Source organism: Cystoisospora suis, assembly GCF_002600585.1.
Source record: "Cystoisospora suis strain Wien I chromosome Unknown contig_1908, whole genome shotgun sequence".
Lineage (NCBI taxonomy): Eukaryota > Apicomplexa > Conoidasida > Eucoccidiorida > Sarcocystidae > Cystoisospora > Cystoisospora suis.
The window spans coordinates 39,876-60,142 of NW_027154708.1; the positions used below are offsets into that span (position 1 = coordinate 39,876).

The following is a 20,267-nucleotide window of genomic DNA, read 5'->3' on the forward strand; positions in this document are numbered from 1 at the left end:
GCGCAACAGAAGGTGCTCCGGACAACCATTTGAACGGTAGCACTCCATATAGATGCACGGCGCTGAGGCTGTCCGGGCAAGTACCCTTCAACTCGTTGCCCGTCACCACGAGTCTAGCCAAGCCCGAAGTCCCGCCTTCTGCATGCATGCTGTCTCCCTTTTCTTCTTCTGTTTTTCAGTAGCATCTGGACCCCACACTTTAAAATGAGATTTCTGTCTTACTCTTTTTACTCTTCCTCTGTCGTCAGTAACCTGGGTTGCTTATGAACAATGGAAGCATGGAGCGAGACTGTGCGACTTGTCAGTTCGCACCCTTGTTCCCTTCGCGCATAAAGCAGCGCTTAGCGTGGAAAGCGGCAGCGTAGAAGCCGATCAATCCTCCCATCTCAGCCCAGAGAGGCATCTCACGCCTTACATCCTCCTTCCGCTGCGTTCCCTTTCGTTCTTCTTCCCCAGTCATTTTGGCTTGTCTTTGTCGCCGATCCGTCGCCCCTGGCGTCGATACTGGGGGGCTGCATGCCAGCCGCATAGCGACAAGGCATCGATGCTTCCCTGTCGATACAGCTCAGGGGGTTTGCTTGGTGTCCCCATGTTGGAGACTCCTCTAGGCCCTTTCAGCAGAAGACTTGGAGGGAGCCCACTTTGCCTCTTTCTCTCCCTCCTCAGTCCGTCTCAAGCTGCTGGTCACGACTATCCACCCTTGTTGCCTTTCATCGGTGTTTGACTCTGTAGCGTGCTTCGTCTACGCAGTAGAAATTCTCTCATTTCCGGCTGTCGTGTCTATCTACAGGTCGCGCGTCTCTCTACTCTATGTCAACCTAGGCTTCACCGGTGCTGTACGCGTAGGCTTCTCCAGTGTATGTACACCTAAGCCTCTCCGCTGTACGTACATCTAAGCCTCTCCGGTGTACGTACACCTCGGCCTCTCTTGTGTATTTACACCGAGGACCCTAGCGCGGTTTGTTTCACGTCGTCTCTTCCGTGATGTTTCCATTTCATGCATTGTAGACAATGAACTTCTCAGTGCCTTCCCTTGACAGTCTCCTCTTCCCTTCTCCCTCTGGCGAGAAAGGGAAGGATCCAAAGACAGGGGGCTCGACAGACTCACCGGCAACAGAGACAGTATCAGGGCCTCAACCTTCAGCGAAGAATGAAGGAAAGAACACAGTTCGAGAACTTCTTTCTGTTGTATCTAAACTGGTTGCAAGTGCAAAGTCTATCCCGTCTGGAGATGAGTATTCTCTTCGTACTTCAGGTACACCGGCTGCGGCCTCAGCAACCCATAAGGCTGCGGAAGAAACGTTAGAGGCTCTTGAATTGATCACTTCTTTAAGTCGACCTGGAAATACCTTCGCACCTGCCTGTCGACATAATCTGTATATACACCGCGCTTTGTCAAGTGAAACTTCTCCCACTCAAAGCGGAACAAGGAAGGAGAAGAAGCATCTCTTTCCTATTTTTCAGGATTTCCTTGACGATCTTTTCGATGATGTTGACCGTGCTCTCGCACATCATGACAAGTTCCCAAATACTCCGCTTCCTAGAGCCTCGAAAAAGAAGAAAGGAGAAGATTCTAGTAGAGATGCTTCAAGCCATCCTAAGACTTCTCCTGACGCGAATGCTGCCAAGAAATCTTCTGACTCTCTCTTCCCTCCTGGTCATATCACATCTCTTTCTGTCTTCTCTTCCTCTTCTTCGTCTTCTCCCTCTTCTACTTCTTTCTCCAGACCTGACAATACAGCGGCAAGATCTGCATGTAAGAAATTACATGAAGAACTAGCTTTCTCAGTGAGAAATCGACCTCAACGGGCTTGGATTCATCTTATCGATAACTTCTCTAGTCGCTTTATTCCTCGATTACCCACGAAACCGCATGCGAAAGAACCTCTCCATCCCTGTTTTCTTCGAGCACAAAAGATTCGTTTGAAACGCATGCGGAAGATAAAATCGCTCCTAGAAGGACAGGAAGAAGACCACGAGACAGAGACAAGCGGTGAAGAAGAAGAGCAGGAATTACAAAAGACCAAAACTTCTTGTCAGGACAACTCTATTAAAAGTGCAAACCAGCAGTCATCAGGGGGGGGAGAGGAAGACACCCTCTCAAACTCGAAAGGAGAAGAAGATAAGACCCAATCTTCTCTCACGCATGCTGCCTCACATGGGCGTCAAGAGCCCGATGTTCCCGCGAGTCAGATCTCTTCTTCTTCCTCGTCTTCTCCTTCTACTACAACAGGTGGCACACCTTCGCTTGTTCTTTCACCCTCTCTGTCCTCTCATCTACATGGCCGTGGGGTTCTTCCTTCTCCTGTCTCTCAAGGCAATCTTCGTAGTACAGGGCGCACTGAAAGGAGTAGTTCATCTCTCGCTTCTTCCTCTGCTTGTGAGGGAGATCATACGAATAGAAGTTTCGCCTCGCCCTATTCTTATCCGGGAATTTTACGTTCGTATGAAGGCGATACGGCCCCCCCTTTGCCTCATGTATATGAGACGGAGCTACAGGCTTTACGATGGAGAGGCGATGACGGTAGAAGCGCCATAGAAGGAGTCTTCAGTGGTAAGATCCTTGTCTCTGTAGATGGTTCTATAGATCTGTCAACTTCATTCTCCTGCATACAGTCGATCTGCATACAAGGAGTCTACCTTCTCAAGAATTCAATATAGTGTAGAATCGCTCTCTCCCCCACCCTTGTTATCTCTCTTTCTCTTTGACTTCTCTGTCGCTCTTTTTCATTTCTCAAGACCCCTTTCTCTTTTTGGTTCTCCTTCTTCTTTCTCTTTGCTCGTTGTCCTCCTCTCTTCTTCCTTTCTCAAGACTTCACCCTACCGGTTTTACTTTTCGCAGAGAAGATCTGGAGGTCTAAGGGGAACAGGGGAAAGAAGGAAAAATACGAGAGTAGATCGTGTTAGTTGTGACTCGTGTGTAAGATATAGGATGATCGGTAGGTAGCGAGAGAGAGTGTAGACCTCTCATCTTTCTCGAACAAGCGAGAGAGACAGACAGACATTTCATTCCTTGTCTTCACACACTTTCTGTATCAAAGATCAGAGCAACAGACTATGGGATAGGAAATCTCCAGATAGTAAAATGTGTTGTAGAGGATGGAGGTCAGTTCATCGGATTCATTCGCACATGCTGAAGCTCTCTAGCCCTTGTGAGAGAACAAGAAGGGAGAGGAAAGCCTACCTGGGACGTCGTGTTAACTAGCTTCGCGTGTCTTTCTTACCGTTTTCATAGGAATCTAAGTAAGTTCTCACGTAGATAGATTTGAGAGACAGAGGAGAGAGGAATGGTGCTTAGAAGGAGTCAGTAGGAGGAACTCTGTTCTTTCCTAGTCACCAAGGTTACATCCATGAGAGAGAAAGACGGAGACCCATCTCTCTTGTAGAGATCTCTCTCTCTCTTTCTTCTCTTGGCTATCTCTCTCTTTGCATGCAGTACCGCCACTGTAGCATCTTTCTGTCGTCTCCAGTTTATATGGTAGAAAGAGAGGCTTCCCCCATAGGGACTTCGGAACGTGTATGACTGTCTTCTTGTCCGTAATTGCCATGTGCCTGCATGCGACAATCCAACAGGCGCGAAGCTCTTTACACCTTGTAAGCCGAAGGAGCCGAAGGACATTTGTGATACTCCATTGATCAGGATCACCACAAAAGAGGAACTGCAAGATCTTGTCGATGAACTCGGCAATGGTATGTAGACTTCGATCATTCCTTACTCATCTGTGTATAAGGTGCACATACATACAGGCATATTCATACATACGTGCATACATCTTCATACCTTTTCATACATACATGCATATCCATACATACATACGATGAGTTGCTTGTCTTGTCTTCGAGTGTGTCTAGTCTTTAAGAAGAAAGTTAAGCGGGAAAACACCCAGCGGGACAGCCTGTATGTGGGAGCTATCTCCTTCCTTCCCTTGATACTTCACTACACTCTTCACGAATTAAGCGAAGGTCTAGAGAAGAGTACAGGAGACGAGATGTAATCCCTGGCATGTAAGAAAGTAGTGGGAAAGAAGGCGGTGGTTTGTAGAGATTGAGAGAAGTCTTGAAGCTTTTCTCAGCAGCTTGGGTCTATAGCAGGAGTATCAGAGGATACACGCGAAAGATGACCTGAGCTGAAGAATTCCAGGAAGCTCCAGCTTTCTTCGGTTGAAGATTTCTATTGTAATTTTTATGCAAGGCAGCATCTCTCCCACAAGCCGAGCAGTCACACGTAGGAGGAGCTGTAGAGAGATGAATAGGTGTTGTGCATGTGTGTAAATGAATCTAGAGAGGGTGAAGTGTATCTACTAGATAGGTAGTCTTGGGGTGCATATTCATTTATAAAGAGAGTCTCTCCACTCGCCCATCTAGATAGGCATGTAAAGGATCTTGACTTCTGTATCTATGACCACTGCGCGATGGGTGTCTACACATACTTCCTAAATACATGTATAGATAACACCCTCTTCTGCGATGTCCCTTTTGTATCTAGCTCGTTTCTTGTATGGTAGGGATCTTCATTGTTTTCCTTATGTTTTACATGTGAAGACTATTCACGCAGTCTCCATATACGCCCTGTCTTCGGGAAGTCGATTCTCATGTGGACCGTGCATGCAGATGTGTGTATGTGCATGCGCATGTGTCTGTTTTTCTTCCTGTTCTTTCGTGTCTTTCTCTAGGTTCTCATCCCATTATTGCTTTTGATTTGGAACACCATTCCTTCTTCTCCTATCGTGGGTTTACATGCCTCATACAAATGAGCACCCGTGAGAAAGACTACCTAATAGACCCTTTCCCTCTCTTCGAACACCTTCATCTTCTCAACGAAATCACAGCTAACCCGAGGATTCTGAAAATTTTCCACGGTGCAGATAGTGACATTATATGGCTACAGGTAAGAGAGGAAGGAAGGAAAGAGTCATCGGGATTTTGATAGGAGAAGGTGGACTATGAAAGTCAAGTTGAATGCTGAGCCTCTTTCTTCTCTCTCTTCTTTCTCTTGTCTTTTTCTCCCTCTTCCTTACTTGCTCTTCTCTTCTCTCCATAACGCCTTTTTTCCGTGTTTCTTTTCTTTCAAAAGGGTCTTCGTCTTCTCGGCTTGTTTCTGTCTTCTTACTCTGCCCCCCTGTCTTTCTATTGACGCTATCGCATCGCTAGACAGAGGGAGCGTATACACTCACAGTTGGAAGATTTTTTATAGTAGAAGGAAAGGCGTAACCAAAAGGAAAGGAGAAGAAGAAGAGACATGAGAGTCTGTTCTTTCTTCTTCATGTTTTGGAATCTAGGCGACTTTGGTATTCACCCCTTTGACGGTAAGGAGAGGAGGATCTAACGGTAGACATATCCTACTACTCCGGTACGACTGCTTCTTTCGGCTTCTTTTAGGTGATGCCCCTTCTTTGCTGTTCTATGAGACATGAGGACTTTTCCAACCCTATGTGACTGACAAGATATTAGAAGCTTCTGTGCTCATATTGTCTGGTGTTTGTATCATCTAAACCTCATGAATTCAGAAGGACTTTTTTCCTCTTTCTTTCTTTCTCTCTCTTCTCTGGGGTGTTGCAGCGTGACTTCAGCGTGTATGTCGTTAACATGTTTGATACCTGCATAGCGGCGCGTACCTTAGCCTTGCCAGGGGGTGCTTCTCTAGCGAATTTACTGCGGATCTATTGTGACGTTGAAGCAAACAAGCAATACCAACTTGCAGACTGGCGTAAAAGGTGAGATAGCTCATCAAATGGAAGAGAAGTAGAGAGATGAGGATCGCCTAAGATTTCCTCTCTCTGACACTTCACTCTCCGAAGGAGTATTCTGCTTGGATATGTACATAGATAGGTATGTAGATCTCGATCGACATAAGCTGGAGTTCGTGTAGTTTCTCTTCTCTTTCTTCGATAGTGAAAGAGTGTGTCGTTGTATATGTGTAGATCGTCTTCACGTAGAGCCTACGTCAAGATCTCTTTCTCCTATGTCGCCTGATGCTGTATCAGGAGTGTGTGGAAAGACGAAGGACTGTGTAGATACAGTTGACAAGCATATGAAGAGGAAGAGAGATTATGAGGAGCAAAGAAAGTGAAGTTACGTTAGACACCGATCTAGCGTCACTCAACGATCTGTTTGAAGGATTCGTGAGACTCTTAATACATCGATCTAGCTGTTTTCTGTTTGACGTCTTGTTCTAGATTCTCGTTTCATGAGTCTGAGAGAGAGTGTAGTTCATTCATTCCACTGTTCGTATCTCTAGAGAAAGCTAGACATCTGTCATACGTGTCTCCTCCTCTCTTTGTATGATCTGTGACTGTATATGTATCCTTTCATTCGTAGGTATACCCTTCGACGTTAATACGTGAATCTCCCGGTTCTTCTTTGTTGGAGAGGAAAGAAGAGTATATCTACATGTTGCTCTTTTTGGATCGTGTGCTTTCAAAGAGCGTCTCCTTTCAGCTGAAGCAACATGAAATCTCTATCTCTCAATCCATACCTATTTCTCCACTCTCGCAATTTCTCAGATTGTGTATAGACATGTCCCAAAAATTCTCGGTACTTTTCATACATCAAGGATAGTCGTGCCTGTGCGGTTGCTACTTCTCCCTCGTATACACATTTGGAACAGCTTTGTGACCCTCATCCTTCGCTTCCCTCTCTTCTTCTCTATTCTTGTTTTCTCTTCCTGTGTATACTTTCTTTCTTCTTTTTCTTCTTCCTGTTCTATAGGCCTTTAACAGCGGATATGGAGCACTACGCCCGTTCGGATACTCATTACTTGCCTTATATCTTCGATGTAATGAAGAATCAACTTCTCTTCAGAACAGACGTGTAAGCAAATCTTCCTAATCTCTCTATTTTTCTCATGTGCTTTTTTACATGCAACCAGGGGGGTATGAATTCTCAATATTTCACACGTGGTGGCTTGTAGGCATGCATGCATTCATGGGTATGAGAATCATCGCTTTATTAAATGCGGTTTGCGCTTGAAAGGGAGCTTGTCATACGCCTCAGTGATCGAAGGACAGATTCTCTCTTACCTCGCTGAGACGTAGTATGACACAAAGCCACCGGCGTCTCCTCAAACTCTCGAAGCGAGGTGATGAGTCATCTTAAGTAAAGTTTCTCATAACCGGCTCTATCAGTTGATACTTTTGTCTATGTGCCTATCTGCCTACATGTATACATCTATATATATATATATGTATGTAGATCTGTCCTAGGTAGAGCTTCTGCGCAACTAGTGATGTATGTATGGAATTGAATCGAAAGAAGTAGAGCCGAGGAGACACCAATCAGGTGTGGCCTTCTGTCTCTTTGTCTTCTTGATTTCCATTCATGTGTCTCTTCTTTGGAGATGAAGAGAATCAAGCGCTCCTCTCTATCTCCTTTGTCCGGTTCTGTATGTACAGCAAGCTTTCTTATGCTTCTCATCTATTCACTACCACGAGCAAGTCTACCTATCTGTCCTTTCCTCTTTCATTGATTTAAGCCATCTAGCAGGAGGTACAGTTTTCTGTGGTAAATCTTCTTCATTGGAGCACGGCTTCTCGTGTTTACTACAAATGTAAAGATGTCTTTCTGATCGCACCCAAACTCTGTATATCTCTTCTTTCTCTTCTTCTCCATCTTCTCATGTTGTTCTTTGCCGTGCTTCTACATCAGGGGGGGAGAAGGCGTAGGCACAGGCGGATCATTCCCAGCAGTGACGGGGCTCGAGGAGGATCTTGAAGTAACTCAGGTACGTCTCTTCCCTCTACTGCTACTTTTCTAACTCCTATGGCTACTACATGTACTTCTCTCACGGGAAGGAATGAAGGGAAGCTGTTAGTGTAGATAGACCACATAGGGCTCGACCAGGGCCTGTAAGCGACAGGGAAGGATCGTAGGAATCATATGAGTCAGTTTTGGAGAAGAAGGGACAGATAGATAGACTTGGTACAAATACACCGCAAGCGTTCGAGAAAGGACACTCAAGCTTAGGCTTCCTGCTTGCAGGTCGTATATCAAACTAATGGATAATAGAAGGTAGCAAGAGACTATGACTCCAGTGTGCTTGATAGATAGATGGACTTCGGTCAAGTATTGTTCATCTCTACACGGGCTTCTTAGAAAGAGAGAGAGAGACGTGTATGGCATGCATTGAGAAGTGTCTGCGAAAGTCCATAGAGATACCTTGTGTCGACGTACGAGGAGCAGTAGCAGAAGTATGTCTTCGCATGTGTGATGTATATCCATCTGTCTCTCTCAGAGATAGTCACGTTTGTGAACTCAGTAACTCACTCTTCGTTCTCTTCTTAACTAACACCTTATGCAGACGTACATGCAGTTAGACAGGTACCCTGTCTATCTATCTATCTATTCTGTATCTCCCTTTCTTTCTGACTGTATGGAGCCTCAACAGGAGGACATAATGAAGAGGTGCATACACCATTCGTCTTCTTCGCTTGCAGAATGTTGGGCTGTACGTACACACGAGAAGACTAAAACTTTCTCCTGTGAAGAACCCTCTGTTGCTACAGTCGTCGGGGTGTATACTCATAAACAACGTATCAATGAGTAAGTATATGTATGGAGCGATTCTCTGATATATAGACAGTGATGACGATAGACGTGTTAAGATAGACGAGAGATGATACCTAAGTCATGAGATTCGATAGGTGTGAATTGCCGTGAAAAAGAACAGAGAAGACGCCTCCAATGAAGAAGCGACTGTTAGCTAAACGTTGAAGAGGAGAGAGAGTTGGCTTTTTCTTTTGCATGTTTTGCAGGCTGGAGAACAAGCTATGCAATTCGTTTTAGAGAGAAGCCGAGATGTATGCTTAAAACTTCATGTTGAGCTTCCCTTTGACGCTTCGACAGAGGCAGAAATTCTTCTCAAGAAAAACCGTGCAGGACTGTCTCCTCTTTCCTATGTTGTCTTTGTAAGTTCATCTTGGCCCCCACCATATATATAGAGATATATATATATATATAGTTATATAGATGTATATCGTGTCTGTATACGTATATGCCGTATCTATATTTACACCTATATATATGTATATGTGTATATGCCATGTATATGCATACATTTGTGTGGATCGTACGCACGTGAAGTCCGAGGTGTATTATAGCAGATTGGATTCCATGTTATTCAGTCTTTCTTTTCTTTATGTAGCTCCTGTAGATAATCTCTGCATGCGTGCATAGCTTGTAAACTAAGGTCATGTGGTTATGCATAGGCAAATGTGAGATCCACATATATATGTGTCAGCCTTGCCTGCTGCGTTGCTTACTTAGATGAAACTAAGGAGATGTACATTGTCCACTCTACAGGATGTCGGTGGGAGCTCCTATTCTTGCGACAAGTTCGTCCTTTTGTGAATGGTATCTCCTTCGTGGGAACACCAGTAGATAGATAGATAGATAGGGCTGCTCTTGTTGGTAGAGGATAGTGAATCAGTCAAGTAGGAGAGGGCCACTGTTTCTTTCTTCTTTGCGGAGTCATTTTGTTGCGTATGTGTTCTTAAGTCTTTCGCATCTTCTCCTTTTTCTCGGTCTCTCTTTCTTTCTGTCTGTCTATCTATCAACTTCTTTATTTCTTCATTCCTGTCAGATCAATTTATTAAATTGGAGAGACATGACAGCAAGACGGTTAGATCGGAGTCCAATCTCTATTGCTACACCTGCACATCTCCTTCTCCTCGCTCAGAAGGTATGTTGATCTCTCTTGCCGTTCTTTACAAACTCTTGAAAAAGGGCCGATTTGTCTTTTTGTTTCTCTATCTTGACTTGGTGTCCTTCCTAGTCTCTTCGTTCCATGAGAATCCTGTCGCTTTCTTTTCTTTCTTTCTTTCATTGTGTGGCTAGGGCTACTCATGGAGGGCATTCCTCTCGATATCTCGCAGGCTTCTTCTGCTTAAGATTGCCTGATCTTAGTATTGCATGCATCTGCTGCTACGGACGTACAGGAATTTACCACTAACTCTCCGGCGAAAAGAAGAAGCTCGACATCCATACCTGTGTCTACATATATATAGTCACTCGGATCATCCTGTACACTTGAAAGTCTTTCTACAGTTCCACAGACGACATAGGTTCATCCACACCCCCTGGTTGATCGAGTGATGTCCCTCTGGGTCGGCATTACGACATCTCTTTGTATCTTTTCTTTCATTTGGCGACAGATTGAGAGGAATGGTACAACAACGCTGTGCCTGTCCAGACCTGTCAGGCTCCCTCTCCTCTTGAGTAGTGTCTGTGGATAGAAAGCTCTTCGACCGCCTGTATGGAGAATGACAAGGCGCAGGGGGGAGACAGGATACAGACGATGTGCGCATCGAGGTCGTATTATGAGAATCCGCATTTGGGGGTTATGAGAAAGCACTGAGATTTTGCGGTTTTCTATCTCTGGAGGGAAGTCTCTATGGTGAAGGGTAAAACTCTGCATGGAGTGATGCGATACGATTGAAGATAGAGGAGGTACTCTTCTCTTCTCCCTTCTCTTCTTTTTTCTTCGTCTCTCCGTGTATTTTTCGGCCTCTTCTGGTATGATCTAGTCCTTTCGCCACCTCCCCTTTTGCTTGGAATCGTGATGCTGCTACTTGTCATGTTTTACTTCTTTCCTGTCTTTTCTTCTTTCTTTCAGCGTCCGACGTCTTCAATCGAATTCAGCGCAGCTATACGCCCTGTCCCTGCAACTTTACGGCATTCCATGGAAGAGATTGTTAAGCTTATACAGGTATTGGACAGCAACAGAAACCATCTAAAGACTTTTGAGGCCTTGTGGCCTATGGAAGGGACTCTTGTATGAAACATCTCCTACTCTATTCTTAGCATGCAGGATAATAACGGAGAGAAAGAGATCTAGCTGTCTCCATGGCTAGATACTTTCCCAACAGTTGTCAACCTGATGTGGATAGGAGTAGATGATATAGAGCTCTTCACTCCGTTTTTGATTTCTTCTTCTCTAGTATCAGATATCTCTATGCTTCCTCGTAATCTAAAGATGGAGTGGCCTCTGGGTGTTGTGCTAGGGCGTAGAAACATGTGCTTGCTTCTTGGCGCAGTTCGAGTCTATTCATTTCTATGTGTTGTGTATCTCCATCTCTTCTTTTTCTTTACGTCCTTCCCCCTCTTATACCTGCCTACCTGCATGCCCAATTATCTTTCTACTGTCCCACATATCTCAACTTGTCTATACCTCTTTCTTTCTGTCTTTCTTCACGTCATCTTGTTTCGATTGTCTCATCATCTTAGCATTGTGTTTTCTTTTATATAGATTCTCCTTGATATCTTTTTTCTTTCTTTCTTTGTGTCTTGTGATGTGCTGCTTGGCATGTTTCTCTTTGTCTCTTGCTTGCGGTGTCTATCGACCATCTCTAGAAATCTTTGCTAGACTCGGAAGCCGCTGAACGTGCGGCGTTAGCCTGTTCCTCATCTTTCTCTCCACGTCCGTCGCCTTGTGATTTCTCTCCTTATCGATCCTCAAGAGTAGCACATGTGGATGGAAAAGAAGAAGAAGTGGCAAATAACAAAGAGGGGAAAAGTAGGAGAGAAGAAGAAGAGTCAAAGAGAAGAAGAGGAAGTCGAAGGAAGAGGAAGAGAGAGAGAGAAAGTCAAGAAGAAGTTAAAGAAGATGATACATCTTCCTTATCGTCTGGGAGTAGTAGTCAGAGCGATAAAGATGAAGAAGAAGACGAACTTTTACCTCGAGCAGTGATCCTTCAACAAGCCGCTGCTAAGTCTCGAAAGAAAGCTCTTAATGAGACTTCCTTCTCATCTTTTTCTTCTTCTTTACAGAAGGCGAGTGAAGAGAAAGAGAATGCTCTTCATTCTGCATCTCCTGAAGAAGAAACGACGACGCCTGTCTTGCTAGAGAAGAGTCAAAAGAAGCAGAAGAGCAGTACCTCTTCATTAACGCCGTGTGCCTCTCCTCCAACTAAGAAACAGGAGAAAGCAAGTCGCGGCTTAATCACCGCGCCGGCGACAGATAGGGCAGATGTGGACTCTAAAGAGAAGTCTGCGAAAAAGAGACTCTCTACTCCCGCCCTGTCTCTTACAACGATAGGAGATGACGGAAGAGATGGATTAGCACACGAAACAACTCCAGAAGGAGTAGCAGTTCCAGGGACAAGAAAACGTAGAAGGATAGATCTCCCGAAAGTAGTCATGAAGGTCGCTTCAACAGAAGCTATGATTGAAGAAGCGTCATTTCCGGGTAAGAAGACAGGAGGTCATCCAGAGTCTTTCTCAATCCACTGCAAGGAGGGAGATAGGGGGGGTGGCTATCGAGGGATCTAGGTCTATCTATCTTATCTTCTCTTCTTCATGTGCATGGGCAGTCAAAGAAACTTCAAGCTCGCGATTGTCTCGTCCGAGGGGAGGAGTGGAAAAGAAGAAGAGTTTGTATGGATCTGTTCACATGTTGGGAGAGACGCTATGAAACAGGGAAGATGTCTTCTTGATATGGATAGAGTCATGTATACATGTATTAGGTGGGAATTCTGTTTCTGTCTTACCTACATCTACATGCGGCCTCGTGGTGACGCTCTATAGGAGACAGACGGAAGATCAGAGAGCTAGGTGTAGGCTACCAATTATTCACGTCAGATATATAAAAAATCATTTTTTGCATGCAGTTAGCTCGTGACAAACCTAGCCTTCGTATAGAGCGTGTATTTTGTTGAATCTTACTTCCTATGGTGGCCGTCAGTCTCGTCAGTGTACCTTGCATGTTCTTGATCTCCCCTCATACCAAACTGTATTCTTTGCAGATTTCTTAAAGCCTATTCCCTTGGTAACTTCCTTGTATGTTCCTCCTTCTGAGTGGCGCCGGCGGGGTTCAAAAGTAAGTCCTGTGGAATTGCATGCATGCAAGTAACGAGGGGGGGGAGAGGGAGGGAGACCTTCTGCTGTTCACCGTCTCATCACTCTTCTTTTCTTTTTCTCAGCTATAACCACGTATATGATCATCTTACATGAGAACAGAAAAGAAAGGAAGATAGAGAGGGAGACGTCCTGGTATGAATTTCTCTCCCATTCTCTCTCGATATCCTCATCTGGACAGCGCGCATGCATTCGCAAAGCTATCGAGTTCTTTACTATATATACAGTAAATACATACATACATATATATCCATCCGCAGATATTCCTACACACGTCTTCATACATACATACATACTCATACATATGTGCATGCATACATATTCAAACATACATAAAGTATGGAGAGCGTGTGACCACAAGGGACGTGGGAGAGAAGGAGATGAGGAGGAACGAATCCACGCGCTTGCTCCCTGCAGGCTTCTCCGACACTCCTACACTAGGCTCACAAGTCGGTACAAAGCAGAAGCTCAAGCCAACTCAAGTAGCGCGTGGCGCGTATCTGTGTGCTGCCTTTGTTATGCTCTAGTAAGCCTCATTACTGAAGCATGAAGGAACACCTGTTCCTCTCCATCTATGGTCGCTCATCACACCGTACTAACTGTACGACTGAAGGTTCCTATTCTCAATCTCTTCCAAAGTTGTGGAAAGCCTGTGGATGTCGAAGATTCTCTTCTTGCGTTTCGAAGTTGAGGTGTATGTACAGACAACACAGCTGCGATGTGTGTCCTAGGTGTCTTGTTATGATTTGGGTGTTCAGGAGAATTCCCCGCCGTCCCCTTCAAGCTTTCCAAGTTCTTCTCGATCCGTCGCACGTCGTGTGTATGCAGAGCTACAATTGGTAGAGCAGTTATATCTTCTTGTAGATCATGAGAGAGCCAATGATTTAACGGAATGTCTTTACTTTCCGTCTCTTTCTTCTTCATCTATCCCTTCAGCTACCAGTTGTCTTCTTGCTGCTCCCTCGTCAAGTAAGGAAGATCATCTACATTCTCCAGGCTTGCCATCTTTAGAAAGCCCTCAAGTTCATCTCTCTGAGCGTCTAGACATACGACCATCTCCTACTACACAAAATCTTGCTTTTCTTCCTTCTGTTACTCTCCCGGCACCTCCCCCTCCAGCCGCTCTCCTTGCAGCTCTAGGGGAGAGTCCTAATAGTCGTGAAAAAGTAGCAGAAGAGAAGTCGGCTGGTTGTGTAGATAGGGAACAAGAAGAAAACGTAGATGGAGAAGCATCTCAATCAAGGAGTCGTTCAAAGGACCGAAGTGAGAGAGACGATGGTCAAGAGGAAGAAGAAGAGGAGATGGATGAATCTTTGCGAGAAGGAGATGGAGGGAGAGAAGAAGTGTTCATAGTTGCTAAGCAGAAATGGAAGAGAAGGAAAAGAAAGAGAGGGAAGGGGGGTGGAAGTAGTAGTAGTAACAATAAAGATGAAGATGCTTCTGAAGACAGTCAGAACAACTCTTCTCCTGTTCAGCCAGGGCAGCAGAAGCCGTTTCAGGAGAGATCAATTAGGGGTGATACAAATGATAAAGAAAGAAAAGAAGAAACAAGTTATCTTGCCGGCAATGAAAGAATCAAAATAGAGCCCTCGTCGTCTTCTTCTTCATCCCCTACGACATGCGCCAGTCACCAAGTATCAGCGTCCCCACCTCATCGTGATAGTCAACGTTCGGGTGTATATACACCCCTGTCTACTCATAGAGTGTCTCCGTCAGGAGGATCGGGAAAGAGTCCCTCTCCAACCCGAGCGGAAGGCCACTCTCTTAAGCAGGATAGTAATAAGAGTAGTTATGCAGCTCAAGTAAAACGAGAGCCTTCTGACGTTTCAAACACCTCGGGAGGAAGTCTTCATAAAAGTCAGGTAGCGAAGCAGAAGCAGAAGAACAGCAATCCTATGAGTTGGCTACCTGCGGCATTTGTCGATAGAAAGCTCACTGCTGCTCCTCTCCCCAAATTTACAGGAAGGAAGAAATGAAAGAATCCAAAGACAAGAAAGGAAAGAGATAGAGAAATACATAAAAAGGACATGATACGTGACTTGGGAAAATTTCAAACGGGAACTCAAATGTGTGTGATCGGAAGGCGCGAGGATGGAGAAAGACAAAAGATAGCATGTTTAGACGCCAGGAGAGATCTAGTTCTTTTCTGCTACTATCTTCATCTTTCTGTTTCTGTTCTCTAGAAATCTGCATGCGTCCCTTCCGCATCATCCTTTCGAGTGAAGACCCCAACTACCGATTCTAAAGCCTATCATCGCTCTGTCTCTTGCATTCCTTCTCGTGGTATTCTCGTTAATAAAATAGCGAGTACACTCAGTTAAAAAGGCAGCGGGATTTCTGAGAAGTCGAGCTATCTTCTTCTATCTTCTTTGGTTCACTTTTGGAGTTATTTTTCCGGATGGTGATCTTCAGTTTTTAACATTTTTTTCTTTTGTTCTTTGATCCTCTTTGTTTCTTACTGATCTCCAAGAAGGTCTTCTTTCTATCCAAGAATCCTCACTTTTCCCCGGTCAAGATCTCGAAGGGAACACAACCAAGAATGTCTAGACACCCCTTCTCTCCTTTTCTGTGTCTCCCCCTTCTTCCAGCTTGCTAGACAGCTAGCGGTGGTCTGTATTCACGGGGGCCAGTCCACGAGTGTGGTGTAGCCTGCTCAGAAAGATCTAGGCAAGGTGAACACTACATCTCTTCATGCCATTCCATCTATGAAGAAGAAAGAGGCAGAACAGCACGCAACGCCTTGCTTTTCAGTTCTTCGCTGCTGTGTACCCATCATCCCTTTACCAAGACAATCCACAGGTAAAAAGACTGTATAGCTAACTAGCTACCTACCGGGGCACGTAGCTAGCCACGACGAAGAACCAGTAGCTAACTATTTATGTCTCATCTACCTATCTGTGCACGTTGCTAGCCAACAAGAAGAGTTTATGGCTAACTGTCAAGCCTCCTATCTGTACACGTAGCCAATCAATCTACAGGAAGACTTCATCGCTAGCAACCTATCTATCTACCTATCTGTTTGCGCAGCTAACCGAGAGGAGAACTTTATAGCTAGCCATTTGTTTAACTCCTTATCTGTTCAATCAGCTAACCAAGAGGAGGAATTTACAGCTACCTATCAATCCGCCTATCTGTGCACGTATCTAACCAACAGGGAGAATTCATAGCCAGCTACCCATTTATTCACCTACCTGTGGACGTAGCTAAGAAACAGGGAGAAGCCATAGCTATCTATTAACCCACTTTTCCTCGCCGGCGGCTAATCAAGAGGAGAATATCATAGCTAAATTACCACTTTAACAACTTATCCGTCCACGGAGCTGACCAACAAGAATTCATAGCTAGCTATCTGTTAATCTGCCTATCTGCGCTCGTAGTTAGCCAACAGGAGAAACTCACAGCTAGCTATCTAGTTTTCTATCTATCTGTGCAGCTATCTATCTAAAAAGAAGAATTCATAGCCAACTATCAGTTTATACGTACTGTGCACGTAGCTAACCAACAGGAAGAGTTCATAGCTAGCTATCTTTTTAGCTACCTATCTGTGCAGGTGGCTAACCAACACGCATAATTCAGAGCTAGGTATCTATCTACCTACCCCTCTCTGCACCGAGCTAACCAACATGAAGAATTCATAGCTAGCTATCTGTTATCGACCTATCTGTCCACGTAGCTAACCCGGAGGAATCCATAGCTCGCTAGCTGTTTATCTCCCTGCTCAAGTAGCTCACCGCGTGGGGGAGGGAGGCATAGCTAGTTATCTATTTATCTGCCTATCTGCGCACGTAGCTAACCTACAGGAAGAAATGAGAGCTAGCTATTTGTTTTTCCACCTATCTGTGCACGTAGCCAAGCAACAGGCTTCCATAGCTAGCTACCTATCCATTCGTCTCTCTGTTCATGCAGCTAACCAACAGGAAGCATTTATAGCCGACTCCAAATTTTCCGAACTATCTGTGCGCGTAGCTAACCAACGGGAAGAATCATAGCTATCTACACTACCACCGAGCTGTGCACGTAGCTGATCAGCAGGAAGAATTTGTACCTGACCATCTCTCTATCAGTGCACGTAGCTAACCAACACGAGGAATTCATAGCAAGCTATCAGTTTATCTACCTCTCTGTGAACCGGTAGCTAACCAACAGCATGAATTCATAGCTAGCATCTATTTCATCTACCTCCCTGTGCACGTAGCTAACCAAGACGAATCATGCATAGCTAACTACAAATGTATCTGCCTATCTGTACACGCAGCTAGCCACTACCATAAGGGTGAAAGGAGAGGATTTCTCCCTTCTCCGCGTTGATGGCAATGACTCATTTTCATAGAAGCTTGCCCTCATACATGCAAAGCTAAAGATCAGCTAGAGAGATACCCCCTTTCTCTCTCTCCAGGACGGTGGTACTTCAGTGACTATTGGAGCATCGGAATGAGAGAGAGAAGCTTTTTACTCGAACTCGTCGTTCTTTTCATTCTGAAAGAGAAGTGAGAGAAAGTCTTCCAAACAACCCGGGGCGTTCGTTTCACGTCGGAGTTTTACAACGTTTGCAGTTCTTTCATATTCTTCAAGATAGTACCTTCCTTTTGACAAATGTGATAAGGAAAAGAAAACGACGAGACACAAGACACGTCGTAGTTTCTACGTCAAACAAATCGATTCTGAACTTTCTACTCCTACTCCACTGTATACACAGATAGCAGACACTTTGAACTTAGACATGTCGTTAGCTCACCACCTCGTCATCGGAAGGCCATCTTTCCTCCTCGTGAAATCGGTTGTGTCATTTCAAACGATAAAACTTAATATCGAAGACACCGAAGATGACTGATAAAAAACTACTTACAGAGTCTCTTGCATCACAGGGGACGACAAGAGCCAAGAAGAAAAAGGACTAGTTCCAAGCAAGAAGAAACACCCGATCTTTCTCTTCCTGCTAGTCACACTCTCCGGGGGGTGTAGCCTCTTCTCCTGCGGGAGTGCCCCTCCTTTCTTATGTCTAGTCGTCTTGTGCACTACGTCATCTTCTCTTTACATCTATTGTAGTGTTCCCGTCACACTTGGCGTATGAATCTGGAGACATATCTTCCCTTGAAGTGCCTTTCCATCTCAAGAGAAAGATGTTGTCCGTTATACTTCACTTCACTAAAGAGCTTTACATATGAATAAAAACAATTCTAACTCTAGGTAGGAGAGAAGATGGAGTGTACCTCTTCCCCAGGACACTAAAGTGAATGATTGATGAGCCTTACTCGTCAAGGCAGATACACACACAGAACAACTTAGAGCCAGGCCTGTCTATCTACCTCTCTCTTTCTCTGTCTTTATCTATCTATCTATTCTATGTATCTACCTTATACCTCTCCTCTCATACTTCCTCTTGCTCCATTCATCTCTTCTCCCTCTCTCTTCCTGGGCCTAAGGCCCTCTTCATTTTCTATCGCCTTCTTAAGGGGCATTTTATGCCTATCCCTACGTCTATCGTCTCCTCCCTCTGGAGACAGCCTTGTATTAGCGAGATGCGCCTCGAGACATGCTGCAGGAACCCTTCAGAAGGTCGGTCGATCGCTGGTTTTCCTCTAGTTAACAATGATCAACAAAGAAGAAAGTGCTGATAGTCTCTCTTCTTCTAGAAGGTCATCGGAACAAACTGGCCGTCCATCGCTAGCTGAATCTTCTCAATCTTGGATTTTTTCGTGCCTGCATGCATTTGAGAATAAGCTTTTTGATGTAGGGCTAGCCATTTCTGGAGTCTTCTATTCGTTTTCGCATGTTCTAAGGAACACGACATACCTACAAAGAAGACGTTCCTTGGCTGTAGCTCTACTGATAGCGCTAACGCCTCCTGTATAGAATAGTGCGCGTTATGAAGCTTCTCTCCTAGGGCATCCACAACTAAAGTCTGCATGCAAAAAAAGAAAGAAAAAAAAGCTTAAACACAGAAACACGTTATGGAGCACAACAAGATCCGTATCCCTCGGAGAAGAAGAAAGAGAAGCCTACATAGACCTACCTTCCCTAGCTAGTATAACTGAGAAGGACGGACGACGTACACAATAGGAAAGAAGGATAGAAGAGAAGAGATCTGATACACAAAACAAAAGGGTCGATCTATCTGTCTGTCTGTCTATTGTTTGACCTCTCTCTCTTGACTTGCCTCGCTCCGCAACCGATGATAGAGCTGACGATAACCTCATACATGCAAAGCTAAAGATCAGCTAGAGAGATACCCCCTTTCTCTCTCTCCAGGACGGTGGTACTTCAGTGACTATTGGAGCATCGGAATGAGAGAGAGAAGCTTTTTACTCGAACTCGTCGTTCTTTTCATTCTGAAAGAGAAGTGAGAGAAAGTCTTCCAAACAACCCGGAAGGATGGCTTTCCATTGTGTTCTAGACGCCTTGTCTTTGACAAGGTATCATGTATACACTGAAAGAGAAAGAAAGAAGCAGCATTTAAGAGAAAAGAGACTATCTATCTATCTATTTATCTACCTTTAGTCTATCTATTTATTTCTCTATCGACCTACCTATGTATCAATCTATCTACCTTTGGACTATCTATGTTCGCCGTCCTTGCTGAGGAAGAATACTGTATAGACACTACAAATACGAGGAAAGAAAAAAGAACTGAAAAGGGAGAGAAGAGAAATAGAGAGATATAGATGTGAACCTCACCTCTAAGTGTGGAATTTGCTTGAGACGTAGCATAACGTTCTCAGGAATAGAAGTGACGTCAGAGATATAGAGAAGAGTCTCTTGTTGTCCTACTAGAAATCCTAATGAGACGTATGTACCTCCATGATACACTGGAAAGGACTCAATAGGTGTATATACACCTGAAGTCAAGACATACAACAAAGTAAATCTGTATGTACATAGCTATACACGAAAACTCTCCAAGTGATAGCAAGAGAGCGAGAGACGAAGAGAGGAATAATAATGTAAAAGAAATCTGTTGGATCAACACTCAAATAAAGGGTAGAAGAGAGAGATAGAGAGAGGAACAGAGGGAGCTCGAGCAAGAGAAAGCGAAGATTTCAGGTACATGAGAAGGATGGGGCTAGGGCAAGACTCGATTACAATTGACAAAAGCTTCGTGTCTCCAAGGCACTCTCTATCTCGCATATATGTGAATAAGCGCAGACGGATAGCTTTGATCGGTTATGATAAGTAAGAGAAGCGACGGCGGTGACGGGGGGAGGCCAGGCTGGAAGAGGGACAAGATCAACAGTGACCAAGAATAGAAGAGATGTGCAGGAGAGCAAGGAGGGAGAAGCTTCGTCCTTGGCAGAAGAAAGGATAGATAGATAGATTAGAGATAGATAGATTAAAGAAAGATAGGTAGACTAAAGACAGACAGATAGATAGATAAGAGATAGATAGATTAAAGAAAGATAGGTAGACTAAAGACAGATAGA

At 44.5% G+C, this 20,267-nt stretch overlaps 2 protein-coding genes across 2 annotated transcripts; one reads left to right on the forward strand and one right to left on the reverse strand.

The window, feature by feature from the left end:
- The first annotated feature begins 188 nt into the window (after nucleotides 1-188).
- Nucleotides 189-15,371, forward strand: CSUI_004160 (exosome component). The gene is made up of 12 exons (XM_068064354.1): nucleotides 189-2,554; nucleotides 3,574-3,690; nucleotides 4,674-4,888; nucleotides 5,560-5,714; nucleotides 6,709-6,810; nucleotides 7,645-7,720; nucleotides 8,751-8,903; nucleotides 9,578-9,676; nucleotides 10,610-10,702; nucleotides 11,347-12,181; nucleotides 12,738-12,811; nucleotides 13,608-15,371. Exons 1-12 carry the CDS (start codon nucleotides 1,012-1,014, stop codon nucleotides 14,823-14,825), a joined length of 4,680 nt encoding a protein of 1,559 aa, XP_067923672.1. The 5' UTR covers nucleotides 189-1,011; the 3' UTR covers nucleotides 14,826-15,371.
- A 1,996-nt stretch (nucleotides 15,372-17,367) lies between these two features.
- CSUI_004161 (metallo-beta-lactamase domain protein) lies at nucleotides 17,368-19,683 on the reverse strand. The gene is made up of 2 exons (XM_068064355.1): nucleotides 19,525-19,683; nucleotides 17,368-18,751 (listed from the first exon to the last, which is right to left on the reverse strand). The coding sequence occupies exons 1-2, from the start codon at nucleotides 19,555-19,557 to the stop codon at nucleotides 18,479-18,481; spliced, it is 306 nt and encodes a 101-aa protein (XP_067923673.1). The 5' UTR covers nucleotides 19,558-19,683; the 3' UTR covers nucleotides 17,368-18,478.
- Between the last annotated feature and the right edge of the window lie 584 nt (nucleotides 19,684-20,267).

What these genes read in the sequence shown, in the direction of transcription:
- CSUI_004160 (XM_068064354.1), top strand. Translation starts at nt 1,012, where the DNA reads ATGAACTTCTCAGTGCCTTCCCTTGACAGTCTCCTCTTCCCTTCTCCC. An exon ending in CTTCTCTTCAGAACAGACGT is followed by an intron (nt 6,811 to 7,644) that starts GTAAGCAAATCT and finishes CTTCTACATCAG; the next exon opens with GGGGGGAGAAGGCGTAGGCA. An exon ending in CTCTTTCCTATGTTGTCTTT is followed by an intron (nt 8,904 to 9,577) that starts GTAAGTTCATCT and finishes CATTCCTGTCAG; the next exon opens with ATCAATTTATTAAATTGGAG.
- CSUI_004161 (XM_068064355.1), bottom strand. Translation starts at nt 19,557, where the DNA reads ATGCTACGTCTCAAGCAAATTCCACACTTAGAG. An exon ending in AGCAAATTCCACACTTAGAG is followed by an intron (nt 18,752 to 19,524) that starts GTGAGGTTCACA and finishes TTTTGCATGCAG; the next exon opens with ACTTTAGTTGTGGATGCCCT.